We start from the raw sequence: 18,308 nt of genomic DNA, 5'->3' as shown, positions 1-18,308 counted from the left end.
AGTCTTTCCTCCAGTGCCCGTGGGGCTGTGATCTGAGCACAGGTCAAGCCTTTTAAGGGTCATGGTGTCCTCTGCTCAAAGTTCCTCTAGAACCAGCTCTTAGTAGAGGCCCCTTCACTTGTACTTTATTTAACCCATTGTGGCCCTAGAGCCTGGTGAAAAGCCAACTGGTGTTATGTCCTGTTGTCCACTTTCTCCCCTTCTCTTTGCTTCTTGAAAGCTGAGGTCTGCTAAGCATTCTCCTCAGGTCTCGGGGGAGCCCAGCATTTGGCCGGAACTGTAGGTCTTGTCGCCCCCGAGGCATATCCACCTCGCAGCTTTTCTGATGGGCCAGAGTTGTCTGCAGCGGTGTGATTTGATCGCTAGATCATTCTTCCAGCATTCTGTCATGGGCACATTGCTGGAAAAATTGTCAGTCTTCTTCTAACAACATAACAAAACCAAACCCCAAATGCACATGTTTGCACGCTTGTGCATGTACACACACACAGAGTCAGTTTGCTGACCTTCCTCCAAGCTTTGCTACCCAGAGGCGGGCTAAGCTGAGGTTCCTTTATTTTTATTTTTTGGCCACGCTGTGCAGCTTGTGGGATCTTAGTTCCCTAACCAGGGATTGAACCTGGGCCTCTGGCTTTGGAAGTGCAGAGTCCTAACCACTGGACCACCAGGGAATTTCCTGAGGTTCTTTTATTATCAATATACAAGTCATATCTCAGGATCTAGAAAACAATCCACAAACCTATGATATAAAATTGTCTATAGTTGAAGAAAGTTTTTTGTTTTTTGAGAACTGTGAGAAGATTCATGTTCTCTTTGGAGATTCATACAGTGTGTGTCCCAGATTTATATGGTCCTTGGTTTCTCTTTGCTCTTTATTGCTTAATAAAGTGTCAGAGCAGAAACAATAGCAGGTGAAAAACTTAATGCCCCACCGCCGCCTGTGGTTTCGTTTTCTTTTCTATTGAATTTTATTTTTTTATACAGCAGGTTCTTATTTGTTATCCATTTTATACATATTAGTGTATACATGTCAATCCCAATCTCCCAATTCATCACACCACCCCCCCCACCCCCACTCGCTTTCCCCCATTGGTGTCCATACGTTTGTTCTCTACAGCTGTGTCTCTCTTTCTGCCCTGCAAACCGGTTCATCTGTACCATTTTTCTAGGTTGCACATATATGCGTTAATATACGATATTTGTTTTTCTCTTTCTGACTTACTTCACTCTATATGACAGTCTCTACAAATGACCCAGTTGCATTCCTTTTTGTGGCTTAGTATTCCATTGTATATATCTACCACATCTTCTTTATCCATTCGTCTACCTGTGGGCATTCAGGTTGCTTCCATGACCTGGATATTGTAAATAGTGCTGCAGTGAACATTGGGGTGCATGTGTCTTTTTGAATTATGGTTTTCTCAGGGTATATACCCAGTAGTGGGATTGCTGGGTCATATGGTAATTCTGTTTTTAGTTTTGTAAGGAACCTCCATACTGTGCTCCATAGTGGCTGTATCAATTTACATTCCCACCAACAGTGCAAGAGGGTTCCCTTTTCTCCACACCCTCTCCAGCATTTGTTGTTGGTAGATGCCCATTGTAACTGGTGTGAGGTGATACCTCATTGTAGTTTTGATTTGCGTTTCTCTAATAATTAGTGATGTTGAGCAGCTTTTCATGTGCTTCTTGGCCATCCTGTATGTCTTCTTTGGCGAAATGTCTATTTAGGTCTTCTGCCCATTTTTTGATTGAGTTTTTTTTTTTAATATTGAGCTGCATGAGCTGTTTATATATTTTGGAGATTAATCCGTTGTCCGTTGATTCATTTGCAAATACTTTCTCCCATTCTGAGGGTTGTCTTTTCGTCTTTTTTGTAGTTTGCTTTGCTGTGCAAAAGCTTTTAAGTTTCATTAGGTCCCATTTGTTTATTTTTGTTTTTATTTCTATTTCTCTAGGAGGTGGATCAAAAAAGATCTTGCTGTGATTTATGTCGAAGAGTGTTCTTCCTATGTTTTCCTCTAAGAGTTTTATAGTGTCCAGTCTTATATTTAGGTCTGTAATCCATTTTGAGTTTATTTTTGTGTATGGTGTTAGGGAGTGTTCTAATTTCATTCTTTTACATGTAGCTGTCCAGTTTTCCCAGCACCGCTTACTGAAGAGACTGTCTTTTCTCCATTGTATATCCTTGCCTCCTTTATCATAGATTAGTTGACCATAGGTGCATGGGTTTATCTCTGGGCTTTCTATCCTGTTCCATTGATCTATATTTCCGTTTTTGTGCCAGTACCATGCTGTCTTGATTACTGTAGCTTTGTAGTATAGTCTGAAGTCAGGGAGTCTGATTCCTCCAGCTCTGTTTTTTTCCCTCAAGACTGCTTTGGCTGTTTGGGGTCTTTTGTGTCTGCATACAAATTTTAAGATTTTTTTGTTCTAGTTCTGTAAAAAATGCCATTGCTAATTTGATAGGGATTGCATTGAATCTGTTGACTGCTTTGGGTAGTGTAGTCATTTTCACAATATTGATGCTTCCAATCCAAGAACATGGTATATCTCTCCATCTGTTGGTATCATCTTTAATTTCTTTTGTCAGTGTCTTATAGTTTTCTGCATACAGGTCTTTTACCTCCTTAGGTAGGTTTATTCCTAGGTATTTAATTCTTTTTGTTGCAGTGGTGAATGGGATTGTTTCCTTAATTTCTCTTTCTGATCTTTCGTTGTTAGAGTATAAGCAAGCGATTTCTGCGCTTTAATTTTTGTATCCTGCAACCTTACCAAATTCGTTGATTAGCTTTAGTAGTTTTCTGGTGGCATCTTTAGGATTCTCTATGTGTAGTATCATGTCATCTAAAAACAGTGACTTTTTCTTCTTCTTTTCCAATTTGTATTCCTTTTATTTCTTTTTCTTCTCTGGTTGCCACAGCTAAGACTTCCAAACTATGTTGAATAATAGTGGTGAGTGTGGACATCCTTGTCTTCTTCCTGATCTTAGGAAATGCTTTCAGTTTTTCACCATTGGGAATGATGTTTGCTGTGGGATTTGTCATATATGGCCTTCATTATGTTGAGGTAGGTTCCCTCTATGCCCACATTTGGAAAGTTTTTATCATAAGTTGGTGTTGAATTTTGTCAAAAGCTTTTTCTGCATCTACTGAGATGATCATATGGGTTTTATTCTTCAGTTTGTTAATATGGTGTATCACATTGATTGATGTGCATATATTGAAGAATCCTTGAATCCCTGGGATAAATCCCACTTGATTGTGGTGTATGATCCTTTTAATGTGTTGTTGAATTCTGTTTGCTAGTATTTTGTTGAGGATTTTTGCATCTATGTTTATCAGTGATATTGGTCTGTAATTTTCTTTTTTTGTAGTATCTTTGTCTGGTTTTGGTATCAGGGTGATGGTGGCCTCATAGAATGAGTTTGGGAGTGTTCCTTTCTCTGCAATTTTTTGGAAGAGTTTGAGAAGGATGGGTCTTCTCTAAATGTTTGATAGAATTCACCTGTGAAGCCATCTGGTCCTGGACTTTTGTTTGTTGGAAGATTTTTAATCACTTTCAATTTCATTACTTGTGATTGGTCTGTTCATATTTTCTATTTCTTCCTGGTTCAGTCTTGGAAGGTTGTGCATTTCTAAGAATTTGTCCATTTCTTCCAGGTTGTCCATTTTATTGGCATATAGTTGCTTGTAGTAGTCTCTTAGGATGCTTTGTATTTTTGCGGTGTCTGTTGTAACTTCTCCTTTTTCATTTCTAATTTTATTGATTTGAGTCCTCTCCCTCTTTTTCTTGATGAGTCTGGCTAATGGTTTATCAGTTTTGTTTATCTTCTCAAAGAACCAGCTTTTAGTTTTATTGATCTTTGCTATTGTTTTCTTTGTTTCTATTTCATTTATTTCTGCTCTGATCTTTATGATTTCTTTCCTTCTACTAACTTTAGGTTTTGTTTGTTCTTCTTTCTCTAGTTCCTTTAGGTGTAAGGTTAGTTTGTTCATTTGAGATTTTTCTTGTTTCTTGAGGTAGGCTTGTATTGCTAATAAACCCGCCTGTGGTTTCTAAAATGACACGAACCCGTACAAAAGAACAGCCCAACCAGTTAACCATTTGAGCCATCTCATTTTGCCTTTTAGTTGTTATTCTCTGGGTTATTAAACCCCAAGTTTGTTTTTTTTAAGGGTTGTTTTAATAGCAAGCATAAAAGTTTTATTATCTGCATGAACTAATCACAAGGGCTAAATTTAGCTTAAACTTACCCACTACAGCAGAGGGAGGACACATTTCTGCCTCTTTCTGGCTGGTCCTTGGTCCATCCCAAAGAATCTGGGCATTGGTTTTGTCATTTCACGTCTCGCTACATGTAGAGATGAATCTTGATGTTAATAGATGAACAGCTTTGGGAATGTTTTTGGAGCCTTTGGGTACTGCCACAAAGCAGCAATTCTTCATGTTCCTAAGGAAAATGGCTCTAGTTTCTGCAGAATCCTTTTATTCTTTGGAAGTAGGGTTCACCTAGTCTTACGCTGGTCTGCACTTCCAGATTTCTTCACCAGAAGTTCAAGCTGAAGTTGGGTTTTATTGACAGATGACAGGCTCATTTTTGTAAATGATACAAATTTCTAGGGGAATCATTTTGTTTTCTGCATATTTAACATTTATGCAGTATATATTCTGTTAAAATATTTATGCAGTGAGTTATGCAATTAAATTAACTTGGATTTTATTAGAACCTATTATGTATCCATGATCTTTTAAGAAAATAATTTTATATATTTGAGAGATGGGGGTGTAGATGGAAGATTGTGACTATGCAAGTGACTGGTACTGTAATGTCTCTTTGGGGGACATTTGAGGGTCTGTAAGCCAACATTTTGTACCTTGTTCTGTTCAGTCATAATAAGAACCCTTGAGAACATATATTAAAATGGTAATTCAACTGAATGCTAATTTTGTAAAGGCTGATAACTCCACATTACAACTCCGATAGTTAACAAAGGGGCCTTAAACACTGCACTTTGCTCCTCCTTTTAGCCACATGTGGTAGAGGCATTAAAAATAATCATGTTTTCTCTTCCCTGCTGCTTTTTAAAGAAGTAGAAATGACTTTTTCAGAAGAGTTTAAAAAATTGGCCAAATTGTTCTCATAACAGACATTTCAGAATAAGTTAAGTTTTTAACGTGGTTTAAAAGGGAATTTTTTGGTCACTTCTTCAGGGAAACCTTCATTAAGCACCTGTCATAGGACTATATTAGGTGCCCCCACTGTGTACTACACAGTAAAGCAAAGTGTTTTAACAAAGCATATTTGCAGCCACTTAAGTAATGCCCCACTGAAAAAGAAATTCCACCTCTAACTCCCTTCTAATGACAAGAAACTTACTTTATTCAGTTTTGTTCTGTTTGAAGTTTCTGAGTTGGTATTTATAATTTGAAAAGAGAGATTTAAAAAAAATGTGTTAGGGGCAATAAAAATGCTACAATGTGGATGAACCTGAAAAACATTAAGTAAAAGAAGGCAGCCACATACTGCATGGGAGCATTCATATGGAATGTCTAGAATAGGCAAATCTATGAGGCAGGAAGCAGATTAGTGGTTGCCTAGGGATGGGAAAGGGGGTGGGGAGAGAGAAATGGGAAGTGACTGCTGATGGGTGGAGGATTCTTTGGGGGATACTGGAAATATTCTAAACCAAGATTATGGTCATGGTTGTACTATTCTGTAAATATACTAGAAATCATTTAATATTAAAAACAGGTGAATTTTATGTATGTAAATTCTATCTCAAAGCTGTTAAAAAATCTGTTAGAAATTTAAAAAAAGAGAAAGAATATAAGTGTATTGATTACTTTCGGAGAAATTGATCTGTATGTGTTCAAGTGATTCCATCCAGGAAGATGGAATTCTGAAAATCCCTTTAAGTTTCTCAAAACTTTTTAGATTTGTTAAAAAAAAAAAAGGATTTTTGATTGAGATTTGGTGTCGTCAGATCTTTGGCATGAGTACCATCTGCATTTGCCTTTCGCTCCTTCATTCCCAGGCCCCCAACCCCTCAGGTGCGTGTAGAAATGGGTTGGATGTGTTTTGGCTCAATTGCTCCAAGCCTTTCTTTCTCTATTTTAGCTGCTGATGCAAAAGAGAAACAGTTCTGGGTGACTCAGCTTCGAGCTTGTGCCAAATACCACATGGAGATGAATTCTAAGGTAAGTCACTGCGAGGTGGGGTGGAGGGGGGGTCGTTGCATCTGCTGGGATCAGCCTTCAGCCCAGCGATTGGCTTCTTGGGGGAAGCTGTTTTCCATAGTATCTTTAAAGTTCTCCACCATCGAGGAATTCATACTTGTCCTGTGACATTTACAGTTAAAGCCAAGAGAAAGGTGGGAGGATTTGCTTGTAGGTAGAGTGAAGGGGAATGCAGACACTTTATTGGAACTGATTCTGGAAAGACACTCCTGTGTCTTTCTGTGTTGTCCGTTTAGGCAGCTGGTAACTGGTCTGCGGAGAAGCTTGAGCAGATGGTGTCCTTGTGGCGGCGGCAGAGGAGTCAGATTTACTGTTCACGAAGACTCCTTGTCACAGACCCTTAAATAAAACGAGACCCCAGCTCGACGAAGCGCTCTGTAAGGTGCTTCTGCATCTAAGTGTGTCAGAATGTTCTCAGGTAGTTTGGTATCCATGTATGAATTAGCTTCTCCTCAGGATTCAGTCTGAGATCTTGGTACAGATGCGCAGGGGATAGGAGATAGGAGGTAGGCATTTTCATGGATTATTTGGAGGATCTCCTGTCCTTAAATACAGGAAATAAATAAGTCAGACAGAGAAAGCCAAATACTATTTGTTATCGCTGATATGTAGAATCTAAAAAAATAATACAAATGAATGCATATACAGAATGGAAACAAACTCACAGACATAGAAAACAAACTTGAGGTTGCTAAAGCGGATGGCAGGGGAGGGATAAATTAGGCGTATGGGGTTAACAGATACAAACTACTATACGTAAAATAGATAAGCAACAAGGATTTGCTGTGTAGCACAGGGAATTACCATCAATGTCTTGTATTTTAATAATCTGTAATGGATTATAATCTGAAAAAACCCCACAACTGAATCACTTTGCTGTACACCTGAAACGAACACAATATTGTAAACCAACTGTACTTCAATTAAAAAATTGTAGGGCTTCCCTGGTGGCGCAGTGGTTGAGAGTCCGCCTGCCGATGCAGGGGACACGGGTTCGTGCCCCGGTCCGGGAAGATCCCACATGCCGCAGAGCGGCTGCGCCCGTGAGCCATAGCCGCTGAGCCTGTGCGTCCGGAGCCTGTGCTCTGCAACGGGAGAGGCCACAAGAGTGAGAGGCCCACGTACCGCAAAAAAACAAACAAACAAAAAATTGTATAGGAAATAATTGACCAATGAATTTATTTAGGGCAATAAATATTTGTTAAAATTAACGAATTAACGTTCAAAGGGCTACCCCTTTTATGTCATTAGTTCAAATTTAGTTACGATATCCGTTTGCATTCTTTTTCTGTATTCCATGTATCTGATAGGAAGACCCACACTTCAGACTTCTTAGGCTTCCATTTACTGTAACCTATCTGCTGTCTTGCTCAGGGAGGACGTGGAAATGTCTTGCTTGGTTATACCTCCCTGTTCTGCTTCCAAATACAACCTGAAATGATTTCTTCACAATGATTTTGTTTATGTTTTTCTTTCTGGAGACATCTTCTCTCCTTGACTCACTTACGACAGTTGCACTCACTGTAATGCCCCTCTTGACTTGCTCCAAATGTGGTCTTTAATCATAGGTAGGGCCCCACTTCTTTTTTTTAAAATTTATTTTATTGAAGTCTAGTTGATTTACAGTGTTGTGGTAATTTGTCCTGTACAGCAAAGTGACTCAGTTATACATATGTATACATTCTTTTTCATATCCTTTTCCATGATGGTTTATCCCAGGATATTGGATATAGTTCCCTGTGCTCTACAGTAGGACCTTGTTGTTTATCCATTCTGTGTATATCAGTTTGCATCTGCTAATCCCAAACTCCCAATCCATCCCTCCTCCCCCACCCCCTCCCCCTTGGCAACCACTAGTCTATTCTCTGTGTCTCTGAGTCTGTTTTATAGATAAGTTCGTTTATGTCATATTTTAGATGCCACATATAAGTGATATCATATGGTATTTGTCTTTCTTTTTCTGATTTACTTCATTTAGTATGATCATCTCTAGGTCCATCCATGTTGCTGCACATGGCATTGGTTCATTCTTTTTTATGGCTGAGTAGTATTCCATTGTATATATGTACCACATCTTCTTTATCCATTCATCTGTTGATGGACACTTAGTTCTTTCCATGTCTTGGCTATGAAAAGTGCTGCTATGAACATAGGGGTGCACATGTCTTTTTGAATTATAGTTTTGTCTGGATATATGGGTAGGGCCCCACTTCTAAAGCTTTCTTCCCTCTGGCCTGGTTTATTTTCCAGGAATTATAGTAGGAGTTCTGGACATTACATCAGTATTTTAGAAACACCTAGGCAGGGCAGTATAAAATTGTTTTCTTTTTATATGTATTGTTTTACTTTTTATAAAATAGAACAGAAAGAGATCAAATAAAAAGGACATATCTTCACCTATTGCCATGAGTGCTCATCGGAGGTGACTGCTCTTTGGTACGTCAGCCTAGTAAATTTAGGCGTGCATTAGTGTGTATGTATCTGTAGCTCTACGTTTGGTTTTTACACAAATGGATCGTTTCACGTACACTGTTCTATCCTTTGGTTTTTTTACACTTATTAATGTATCTTGTAGATTTTTCCCTGTTGGACATCTAGATCTACTACACTCCTGTTAGGATGACCAGATGCTGTTCTAAGGGGTGGATGTCAGTGCTTTATTTGAGTCCTTCACTGACAGACGTTTAATGTGATTGTGGTTGTTATACATGATGCTATAATAAACATCTTTGAACACACATCTTCTGGTACCTCTAGGTGTGTATATATATGAATCTATACCAGCAGAAGTACTGGGTTATAGAATAGAACATGAAAGGTGGATTCGCTTGTGGGGTTGACTCGTATACTAAGTTCACAGTCTCTTCTACTTCTAAGGCTACTTCTGCTAAGTCTCTTCGGATGCTAATTGGGCGTTAGTACCTTCTCCCCTGCCTTTCAGCCCCTAAAGGAAGAACGTGTGACAGGAGGGGATGACTATCGCTGCCTCTGGAGGTTAAGTCTCCAGCCAACCCCACGATGGGGAGAGAGGCAGTGGGGTTCAAACTCTGGGGGGGCACCCAGGACCCCCTTTCGGCTCAGCTGCCTCCTTTCTGACTGGCGCCCCCATCCCCACCACAAACATAACTCCTGTTGCGAGTTCACTGCTGACAGCTTGTGAAGGCATTTTTTTTCCTGTAATGGAAGTAACATTGTTTTTAAAAAATTGCGAACATTACCTGTACGCAATGCAAAACATTCAGAAGATAGGAAAGTATAAAGAAGGAAAAAAATCACCCCAAATCCCAGCCCCAGACCTAATCTCTGATGATACTATTTGAGTATGCATCCTTCCAGAGCCTTATCTGTGTAGAGAAATAGCAACAGAAAGAGGTCACGTGACCCCACGTGGGGCCCATCCTTCCAGTCTTTTCCATCCAAGCATGGGGGTGTGTGGACTATTTCTGGGAATCATAAGGCTTGTCTGTTGTGGGGAGGTATGGGTGGGGAATTCTATCAGGCTGTGTGTTATGCCTTGTGTGAAGAGTAAGGAGATGTGTAGCTGCTGCTTAATTGATTCTCCCAGGAAACTCGGTTTCTGATGGCGAATGACTACAGCTTTCCTGACTGTCTGCCACCCCGGGGTGTGAGCCAGAGGGCTTTGGAGAGGTGCTTAGCTGTCTTGGCTGTGCGGCATCACAGCAGGGAAGTACCTGCCACCGGGACTAACCCAGTGGTGTCTGTGGAATCTGAAACCACGTGGTTGTGAGGGACTTCAGATGTCATCCAGTCCTGACCCCACCGCATCCCACCATCCTCACAGCAGCGCATACCAGAATATTTATGGTCATAATGAAAACATGTGGGCTGATTCTCTCAAAACAATCCCTGGTTTTATTTACCTAGAGGGGGCACTGCTGGTACCTCACTGAGTGAATGCTAAGAATTTGGGGAGTCATCTAACAAATGACGTCGAATACCTCTCTTTTATGACTACACAAATTTAAGGCCCCTCAGAACAGTTTGGAATAGCTCAGAAGTAATGGAGTGATTAAAAAGTGGGAAGGGATCCCAAACTCCCTCTGTTCCATGTGTCTAAAAACAGTAGCTGTAAGGAATAGGACAAGAGGTAGGTCCTAAAACTGTGTGGTCCAATATGGAGGCCTTGGGGCACGGGAGGCTGTCCAAACTGAAATTATTTGAAATTAAATTTGAAATTCAGTTTCTTGGTCATGCTTAGCCACATCTCAGGTGCTCAGGGGCCATGCTTGGCTGATGCCTGCCGTACTGGACAGCACAGGGTTAGAACATCTTCCATAATCACAGAAGGTTCTGTTGGAAAGTGCTGATAAAGCTTCCATTACGGCTTCGTGGTTTCTAAGGAGGGACTTGCCAGTGTCCGGTTTAATCTCCTCTTGCGCCATGGACAGTGTTTTGCTTTCTTTAAATCTGCAGAGGTTGACTGGTGCTTCCCACCCATCTGTCCTTCCTTCTGGGCTTCCCCTACTTCTTTCTGAGCTTCCCCTGCATCCTTCTGGTGAGGAGTTCTGGTCTGTGCCACAGCCTTGGCGTTGGACATCCTGCTTACTGTTACTTCTCCCGTGGCCTCATCTGTGCAACAGGGACCCTGACCTTACTTGTCTGAAGTTAGGAACTGGTGTTCTCATGTGGTCAGATTCCACTACATGCTTACTGCGGTGCAGCTGTTTGCCAAGAAAACCAGTTTGAGGTGTTTTTTAAAAACTTTTATTGGCATTTTTTTTTTTGCAGAATTTATTCTCGGGCCATAAGTTTTTGTTTCTTCAGTTTCTTCTGGGGTATCTTTTTCTTCTGTGCAACTGCCTTTCCTGGTTTAGGCACAATCTGCTCTTTTTTTTTTTTGCGGTACGCGGGCCTCTCACTCTTGTGGCCTCTCCCGCTGCGGAGCACAGGCTCCGGATGCGCAGGCTCAGCGGCCACGGCTCACGGACCCAGCCGCTCTGCGGCATGTGGGATCTTCCCGGACCGGGGCACGAACCCGTGTCCCCTGCATCAGCAGGCGGACTCTCAACCACTGCGCCACCAGGGAAGCCCCAATCTGCTCTTTTTCAGTGAAGATCATCTCAGTGTGGCCGGGAGAGCTCATGCACAGGTTGATCGGACCATGGGCTCTGCTAAGTCCTGAGCCGCATTTTGGGAGCTGTATTCACCTGAGTGTGCTCAGTGATCAGGGGATCTACATCTAGGCCCTAAAGGTCAGCATCCCTCTCTGCATTTTTGAGCATGTGCAGTAAAAATTCAGCACTCCTTTGGGGCCATCGACCGTGCGTCCAGCCCCACTGTTTGGCCTGAGCACACCTACTAACCTCACCACTGGAATGATGGAATGGCACCCATCACTTCTGTAAAGGGACATCCTTCAGATACTCGGTAGCTTTTTGGATGTGCATACCTTTTATGGCCTGGGCAGTTTCACGAGTGTTCTTAGAATGAACGTGAAGATTTGAACCTCTTGTTTTGCATGATTTTGTGAGGTTTTCTGGGTCAAGTGAACAGCAAACCATTTTCAGAGGTCACCTCAAGGCTGCTTACTGGAAAAGCTAGTTCGAGCTTTTGTGAGCAGCAGAGGAGCAAGGGCAGGTTGCCAGTGGGGCTGCTCCCTGGCTCACACAGCCTTTGCTAGCACCCGCTTCCTAAGACAAAGTCTAGAGCTTTACCTTGGCGACAGCTGCCCCTTACATGCCAGGTCCGGTTTCTCCACCTTCACTCTCGGGTACCCGTGTGTTCCAGACACACGGCACACTGTGTACTTTTCCTGCGTTTGTGCTGTTTGCTGGGCTAGGAGTGCCTTTCCCTCTCCGTCCTTCCCGGGGCGAATACCCATGTGGTCTTCAAGGCTCATAGAGTTCTGTGATGCCTTCCTGACCTGCCTGCTCAAGAGTGGATCTGCTGTCTCCTGTGCTCCCGTTTATCCCAGGACACACCTGTATGACAGCACTTTTCATGGTGTGTGTGTGCATGTGTGCACACGTGTCAGCCCTCAAGGCTGACTGTGTCCTTACGCCCAGGACTGTGGGGAAATCATAGCTGTCTCCTCCATACCTGCCACTGTCATGACAAGTCGCGATGGATATGAAGCATTTGAAGCAATGAATGTCAGCCCTGCTTCCTCTTCCTCACTCCTTCCTGTGTGTGTTAGTAATAGTAGTATTAGTAGTGGTAGTGGTGCTGGATTTGGGTTCCCTAAACTATACCCAAGTTATCATATTTTAATTTTCGTTGAATACTGTTGTATTTTATATTAGATCAAGTACTTGAGGATTCTATGTAGAGAGAGCTCTGAGCTTCCTGCAGCCAAAAATCAATCAGGAGTAATTTCAGACAAAATGTATCCTGACTTTTTTTTTTTTAATTGAAGAAAATAGCAATCAAAAGGAACACATTTTGGGGAAAGGAAGTGATAACAAATGGTCTCTATCAACACATTTCTACATGGCAGATACTAAGAGAGGTGCTTTTCTTGGATGATCTTAGGTGTGTCTCACAACAGCCCTACGAGGCAGGTACAACTATGACTGCGTTTTTTGTTTTTTTAACATCTTTCTTGGAGTATAATTTTTTTTTAAGATGTTGGCGGTAGGAGTTTATTAATTAATTAATTAATTTTTGCTGTGTTGGGTCTTCGTTTCTGTGCGAGGGCTTTCTCCAGTTGCGGCGAGCCGGGGCCACTCTTCATCGCGGTGCGTGGGCCTCTCACTATCACCGCCTCTCTTGTTGTGGAGCACAGGCTCCAGGCGCGCAGGCTCAGTAGTTGTGGCTCACGGGCCCAGTTGCTCCGCGGCATGTGGGATCCTCCCAGACCAGGGCTCGAACCCGTGTCCTCTGCATTGGCAGGCGGACTCTCAACCACTGCGCCACCAGGGAAGCCCTATTGGAGTATAATTAATGACTGTGTTTTATAGGTGAGGATGGAAAGAATAAGTAATATGCCTGCCCATGCCCGCATAGCTAGCAAGGGCTGCCATCTCTTTAAAAAGATTTGAGATATAATTCACAAACCGTAGAATTTACCCTTTAAAAGTGTACAATTCAGTGGTTTTTAGTGTATTCACAAAGTTGTGCAACCATCAGCACTGTCTCGTCCCAGAATCCTCGATCACCCTCGAAAGAAACCCCTCCTGTGCCCATCAGCAGTCCCTCCTCATCCCTCACCCACCTCCTCTCCCAACCCCTGCCAACCCCAAACCACTGCCTCTGAGAAGTTGCCTATTCTGGACATTTCATGTAAATGGAATCATTAAGTATGTGGTCTTTTGTGTCTGGCTGATTTCACTTAGCATAATGTTTCCAAGCTTCCTCCATGTTGTAGCATGAACCAGTACCTCATTCCTTTTTATGGCTGGATAATCCCATTGTATGGATATGCCACGTTTTTATTTTTATTTTTTGCCTTGGCCGTGTGGCATCTTAGTTCCCCGATCAGGAATCGAACCCGTGCCTCCTGCAGTGGAAGCATGGAGTCCTAACCACTGGACTGCCAGGGAAGTCCCCATGATATGCCACCTTTTTTTTATCCATTCATCAGTTGATGGATATTCGGCTTACTTTCACTTTTTTGTTATTGTGACTGATGCTGCTATGAACATTTGTGCACAAGTTTTTGTGTGAATGTATTTTCTCATTTCTTTCGGGTATATACCTAGGAGTGGAATTGCTGGGTCACATGGTAACTCTGTTTAACTTTTGGAGGAGCTGCTCTTTTCCAAAGTAGCTGTGCCATTTTACATGCTCAGTGAATGAGGGTTCCAGTTTTCCTACATCTTTGTTAACACTTGATCTTGTCAATTTTTGATTGTAGCCATCCTAGTGGATATGAAGTTGTATCTCATTGTGGTTTCGATTTGCATTTCCCTAGTGACTATTGATTTGGGGCATCTCTTCATGTTCTTATTGGCCATTCATGTATCTTCTTTGGAAAAATATCTACTTAAATCCTTTGTCATTATTTATTTATTTTTAATTGTTGAATTGTGAGAGTTCTTGATATATTCTGGGAACTAGACACTTATCAGATACATGGTTTACAGATATTTTCTCCCATTCTGTGGCTTGTCTCTTCACTTTTCTCATCTTTTTTGACATAAACAAAAATTGTGAGGACAAATGGGACATCTGGTATAATGGAGTGGGGATTGGAGTCAAAAGACCTGGTTTCTGGCTGTGCCTGGACCACTCACAGCAACTAACTAGTCTTGTTGTCTAGAGTAACTTAATCTCTCTTAACCCCTGTAAGTGGGGCAAAATAATGGGCATCAACCATACAGGATGGTTTTTAGGATGAAATGACATTAAGTACTTCACAAACATCAGTTCTTTTTATAGCACGAACTCTTCCAGCTCTGCCAGAACATCTGTGTTGACAGGTAACTTGGTTGTAGAGCTGGGTTCCACCTGAAGATGGATCACTCAGGGCTAGAGGCTAAGAACCTCCTCCAAAACCTGATTGTAATGACGCTTTCCCCGACAAGGTTGGCTAGACTGCCCAAAGGATTATATTCCCCATGCATCAGAAAGTTCGAGAATAATCCCGACTGAACCAGTTTGGCATTTTTCATATTGTGTGGTCTCGTGGCCAGTGGTTCCAGTCTCATTTTCTGAGGCTGTGGGGTGGCCCGCCACCTGCTTCACAACCTGTCCTCTAGTGCCACTTGGGACGAGTTACTGTCTGAGCCTCAGTGCCTCATCTGTGAAAGGGGGATGACACTTATCGATGTGAAGATCAAACTGTGGGTTGTGGTGAGGTTTCAGTGAGTTAACGTCTGTCATCTCTTACTGTAGAGCCAGATGCTGAGTTAGTTTCCATAAGGGGTGCTGGGCTGGCAGGAGGACCCTGCCAAGTTGGACCTCATGAGGCAATCTCCCTGGGAAAAGACCAGGACCAGACTGCCCAAGACTGTAAGCACGGCTTGCAACACGGGTATTTCTGATAAATGAGTCTCTAAGATAATCAGAAGAGAAATTTTTTTTTCTGGGTGCACCACACAGCTTGCGGGATCTTAGTTGCCTGACCAGAGATTGAACCCGGGTCCACGGCAGTGAAAGCGCCGAGTCTTATCCACTGGATCGCCAGGGAATTCCCAGAAGAGAAATTTTTTACCTGTTTAAATAGCCAACATTAAAATAGATGAAAAGTTTAAGGGGAAAAAAGGGTGGAGAAGGTGTACCATTGTGGAACCAGTCAACCGGTCAAAACAAACAACAAACAGAGCAAATAGAGATACACACCACACACAGTCTTTGGAAGGAAAGATAAGGACCTTGTAACAGTGGTTGCGCCTGGGAGGGAAGGGGGAAACTGGGGATTTAGAGTTGAAAGAAAGTAGGGGTTTAGCTGTACCCTTTGATACTTTTTGAAATTTTCATGTTGTGCATTGACATATACACATATAGTAGTTACTCAAATGGTTAACATTTAACTTTGTAAAATTTTTCCTTTTTAAAAAGCATCGCTGAGGCTGTTTGGCAAAGTGCTGTGCTCTCTCAGGCTACTGTCAAGTTGGCCCTTTATCTGCAGACAGAAGCTCTTCCCCAGTCACTGATTAACCTGCTTCTCTTTATATTCTCTCCTTGAAGGTCTTAAAACCAAATGTCCTTAAAGATATTCAATAATTCCAGATTCCTGCCAGTTCAGATGAAGCTTCTAGTCTTGTTTCTCAAAATTGATTTTACTTGATACGGTTTGGGGTGTTTAAAGTTTAATGCTCTTTGGGGGAAGTGTTCCTTCCCCCGCCCCACCCCCCTTATTTGAATCGAACAGTGATGAAGTGTGAAAGTGGCTCCCACTTCTTCGGCTGAAGCCTTCGGTGCTGGGGCGATTGGCTGAGGATCAGGGAGCCTGCATCTGGGTGTGGGGTTCTGTGAGCAGAGCTTCTCCACTGGAGGTTGAAGGGGGTTTGTGCTGCCTACCGGACAACATCTTTAGAAATTGCCTGTGTCTCAAAAAAATTCAGCTCATCCTTCTTACTGTACAATATACTAGCCTGATTTAATATTTTAAATGTGTTTTATTTCTTTACCCAAATTGTTGGGTAAAGACCAAGATATCTGGGACTTCCCTGGTGGCGCAGTGGTTGAGAATCCGCCTACCAATGCAGGGGACACGGGTTCGAGCCCTGGTCCAGGAAGATCCCACATGCCGCGGAGCAACTAAGCCCGTGCACTATAGCTATGGAGCCTGAGCTCTAGAGCCTGCGAGCCACAACTACTGAGCCTACGTGCCACAGCTACTGAAGCCCACAGGCCTAGAGCCCGTGCTCCACAATAAGAGAAGCCTCTGCAGTAAGAAGCCTGTGCACTGCAACGAAGAGTAGCCCCCGCTTGCCGCAACTAGAGAAAGCCCATGCGCAGCAACGAAGACCCAACGCAGCCAAAAATAAATAAATAAATTAATTAATTAAAAAAAAAAAGCAAGATGTTCATCTCCCACTGAGACCCTCAGGTAAAAAGTGCCCCAGGTTGAGAAGCAGAGCATCACAGGGTCCTATCTGTGTTCCTAAGTGGCAAGTCTTTGGGGGAATCTCATACAATGGGTTTGAGCTTCCTAAACACTCCCCAGTAAGTAAAGCTGGACAAGCCCATCGGAGGATTTACTCTTCTTGGCTCCGTCTTCCTGTTTTCTGTTGTTGGGCAATTTTACTTTCATGTTATATTGAGCACAGTGCCATTGTTCTTCTAGAATTTTTCACAGATAATTACCTTTTGGGTACTTAAAACTAAGTGTAAAACATCACTCTCTGAAAGGCACCATCAAATTAAGTAAATAAAACACAATTTAAAAACAGTCTTTATTAAAATGATAGTTCAGGGAGTTTTTATTGCCTTAATAAAGTGCAACAATTTTGCATACATTCTCAAGCATACTTTTAAAATTAGGCTGCGTGCCTTACCCAAAAGGGAAGTATTAGTGCTACCAAGGAGGATGATCTTAGGCCAAGGGGACCTTCAGATTTTTAAAATTTTTTAGGAAAAAATAAGGGTACAGTTTTGATTCAGTTGAACTCATTTATTCCACCTTTTATCTGTGTGTGTGTGTGTGTGTGTGTGTGTGTGTGTGTGTGTGTATATGTGGCTTTGTTCTAGACTAAGTAGTTGAGTTGCTGTTTCTGTCTAGAATATTGGTGGATGGTTTTATATTGTGAGGCCTCTTTGAGAAGTTTTGATTGGAGGCAGGATAAACAAGTCTTGGTCTGAGGACATTTCCTACACTTCATCGTAGGCAAGTACGAATGAACACACTAAGGACAGGAGAATCCAGGCATACAGTTGGGGTCAGCTGTTCACGGTCTGGTCACTGTTTTGCTGACATTGGGAGAGAAGTTTAGAAGGAGGCCAACTTGGGAAGAGTATTCAACAAACCCTGAGTGCTTGGGTGCCATGACATTCTGGCTCTGGGGACATGGTGATTCCACGGAGAGTGGCTACGTGGAGCTTACACTTTTTCGGGGAAGACAGTCAACAGATAGGTACTGTCAGGTAGCCATAAGTTCTAGAAGAAATAACAAGGTCAGAGACTAGAAAACAATTGAAGATTTTAAGGTATTCCTACTCAAAAATATATCCCACGTATGCTGTATTCTTTAAAAATGTCAATATCTTGAAAGATCAAGAAGGCTGTGGAAATATTCCAGATTAAATGAGCCTAGAGACATGACAGCTCAATACAATACCTGACCTTAAACAGGATTTGAGTCTGTATTGACAAAATTAGATAATGGATCGTGGGTTAGATAAAGGTAGCTGATAAATGTTTTGTGGTTATGTAAGGAAATACCCTTGTTTTTAGGAAAGGCACCCTGAAGTAGTTAATATCTAAGGGCAAAAGGCCATGATGCATGTAACCCTCACTCAAATGGTTTAGGAAAAATTTTTAATATGTCTTATAATTACACTTGTGTGTGTGTGCACGTGTGTGCATGTGCGTGCACCTGTGTACTGGGGAGAGAAAAGAGAGGGAACAAATGATAAACGGGATAAAATGGTAATTGCTGAAACTGACTAAAGGGTACACAGGAGTTTTTCTTTTGGTGTGTGCAACTTTGAGTTTGAAATTA

The 18,308-nt window shown here is 42.1% G+C and overlaps 1 protein-coding gene and 1 non-coding gene across 13 annotated transcripts in view; one reads left to right on the top strand and one right to left on the bottom strand.

The window, feature by feature from the left end:
- OSBPL10 (oxysterol binding protein like 10) overlaps window positions 1–18,308 on the top strand; it is a 376,374-nt gene that overhangs the window by 182,911 nt on the left and 175,155 nt on the right. For all 12 annotated transcript variants that reach the window (XM_073810946.1, XM_073810944.1, XM_033864521.2 and 9 more), the window contains one exon: window positions 6,122–6,201. In XM_073810946.1, the coding sequence (XP_073667047.1) occupies window positions 6,122–6,201 (80 nt within the window). The remainder of the gene's footprint in view (window positions 1–6,121; window positions 6,202–18,308) is intronic.
- TRNAW-CCA (transfer RNA tryptophan (anticodon CCA)) lies at window positions 599–671 on the bottom strand. Its single transcript has one exon. It is a non-coding gene; the product is annotated as a tRNA-Trp (tRNA).

Source organism: Tursiops truncatus, chromosome 10 (genome assembly GCF_011762595.2).
Source record: "Tursiops truncatus isolate mTurTru1 chromosome 10, mTurTru1.mat.Y, whole genome shotgun sequence".
NCBI lineage: Eukaryota > Metazoa > Chordata > Mammalia > Artiodactyla > Delphinidae > Tursiops > Tursiops truncatus.
This window is presented reverse-complemented; position numbering and strand designations above follow the sequence as displayed.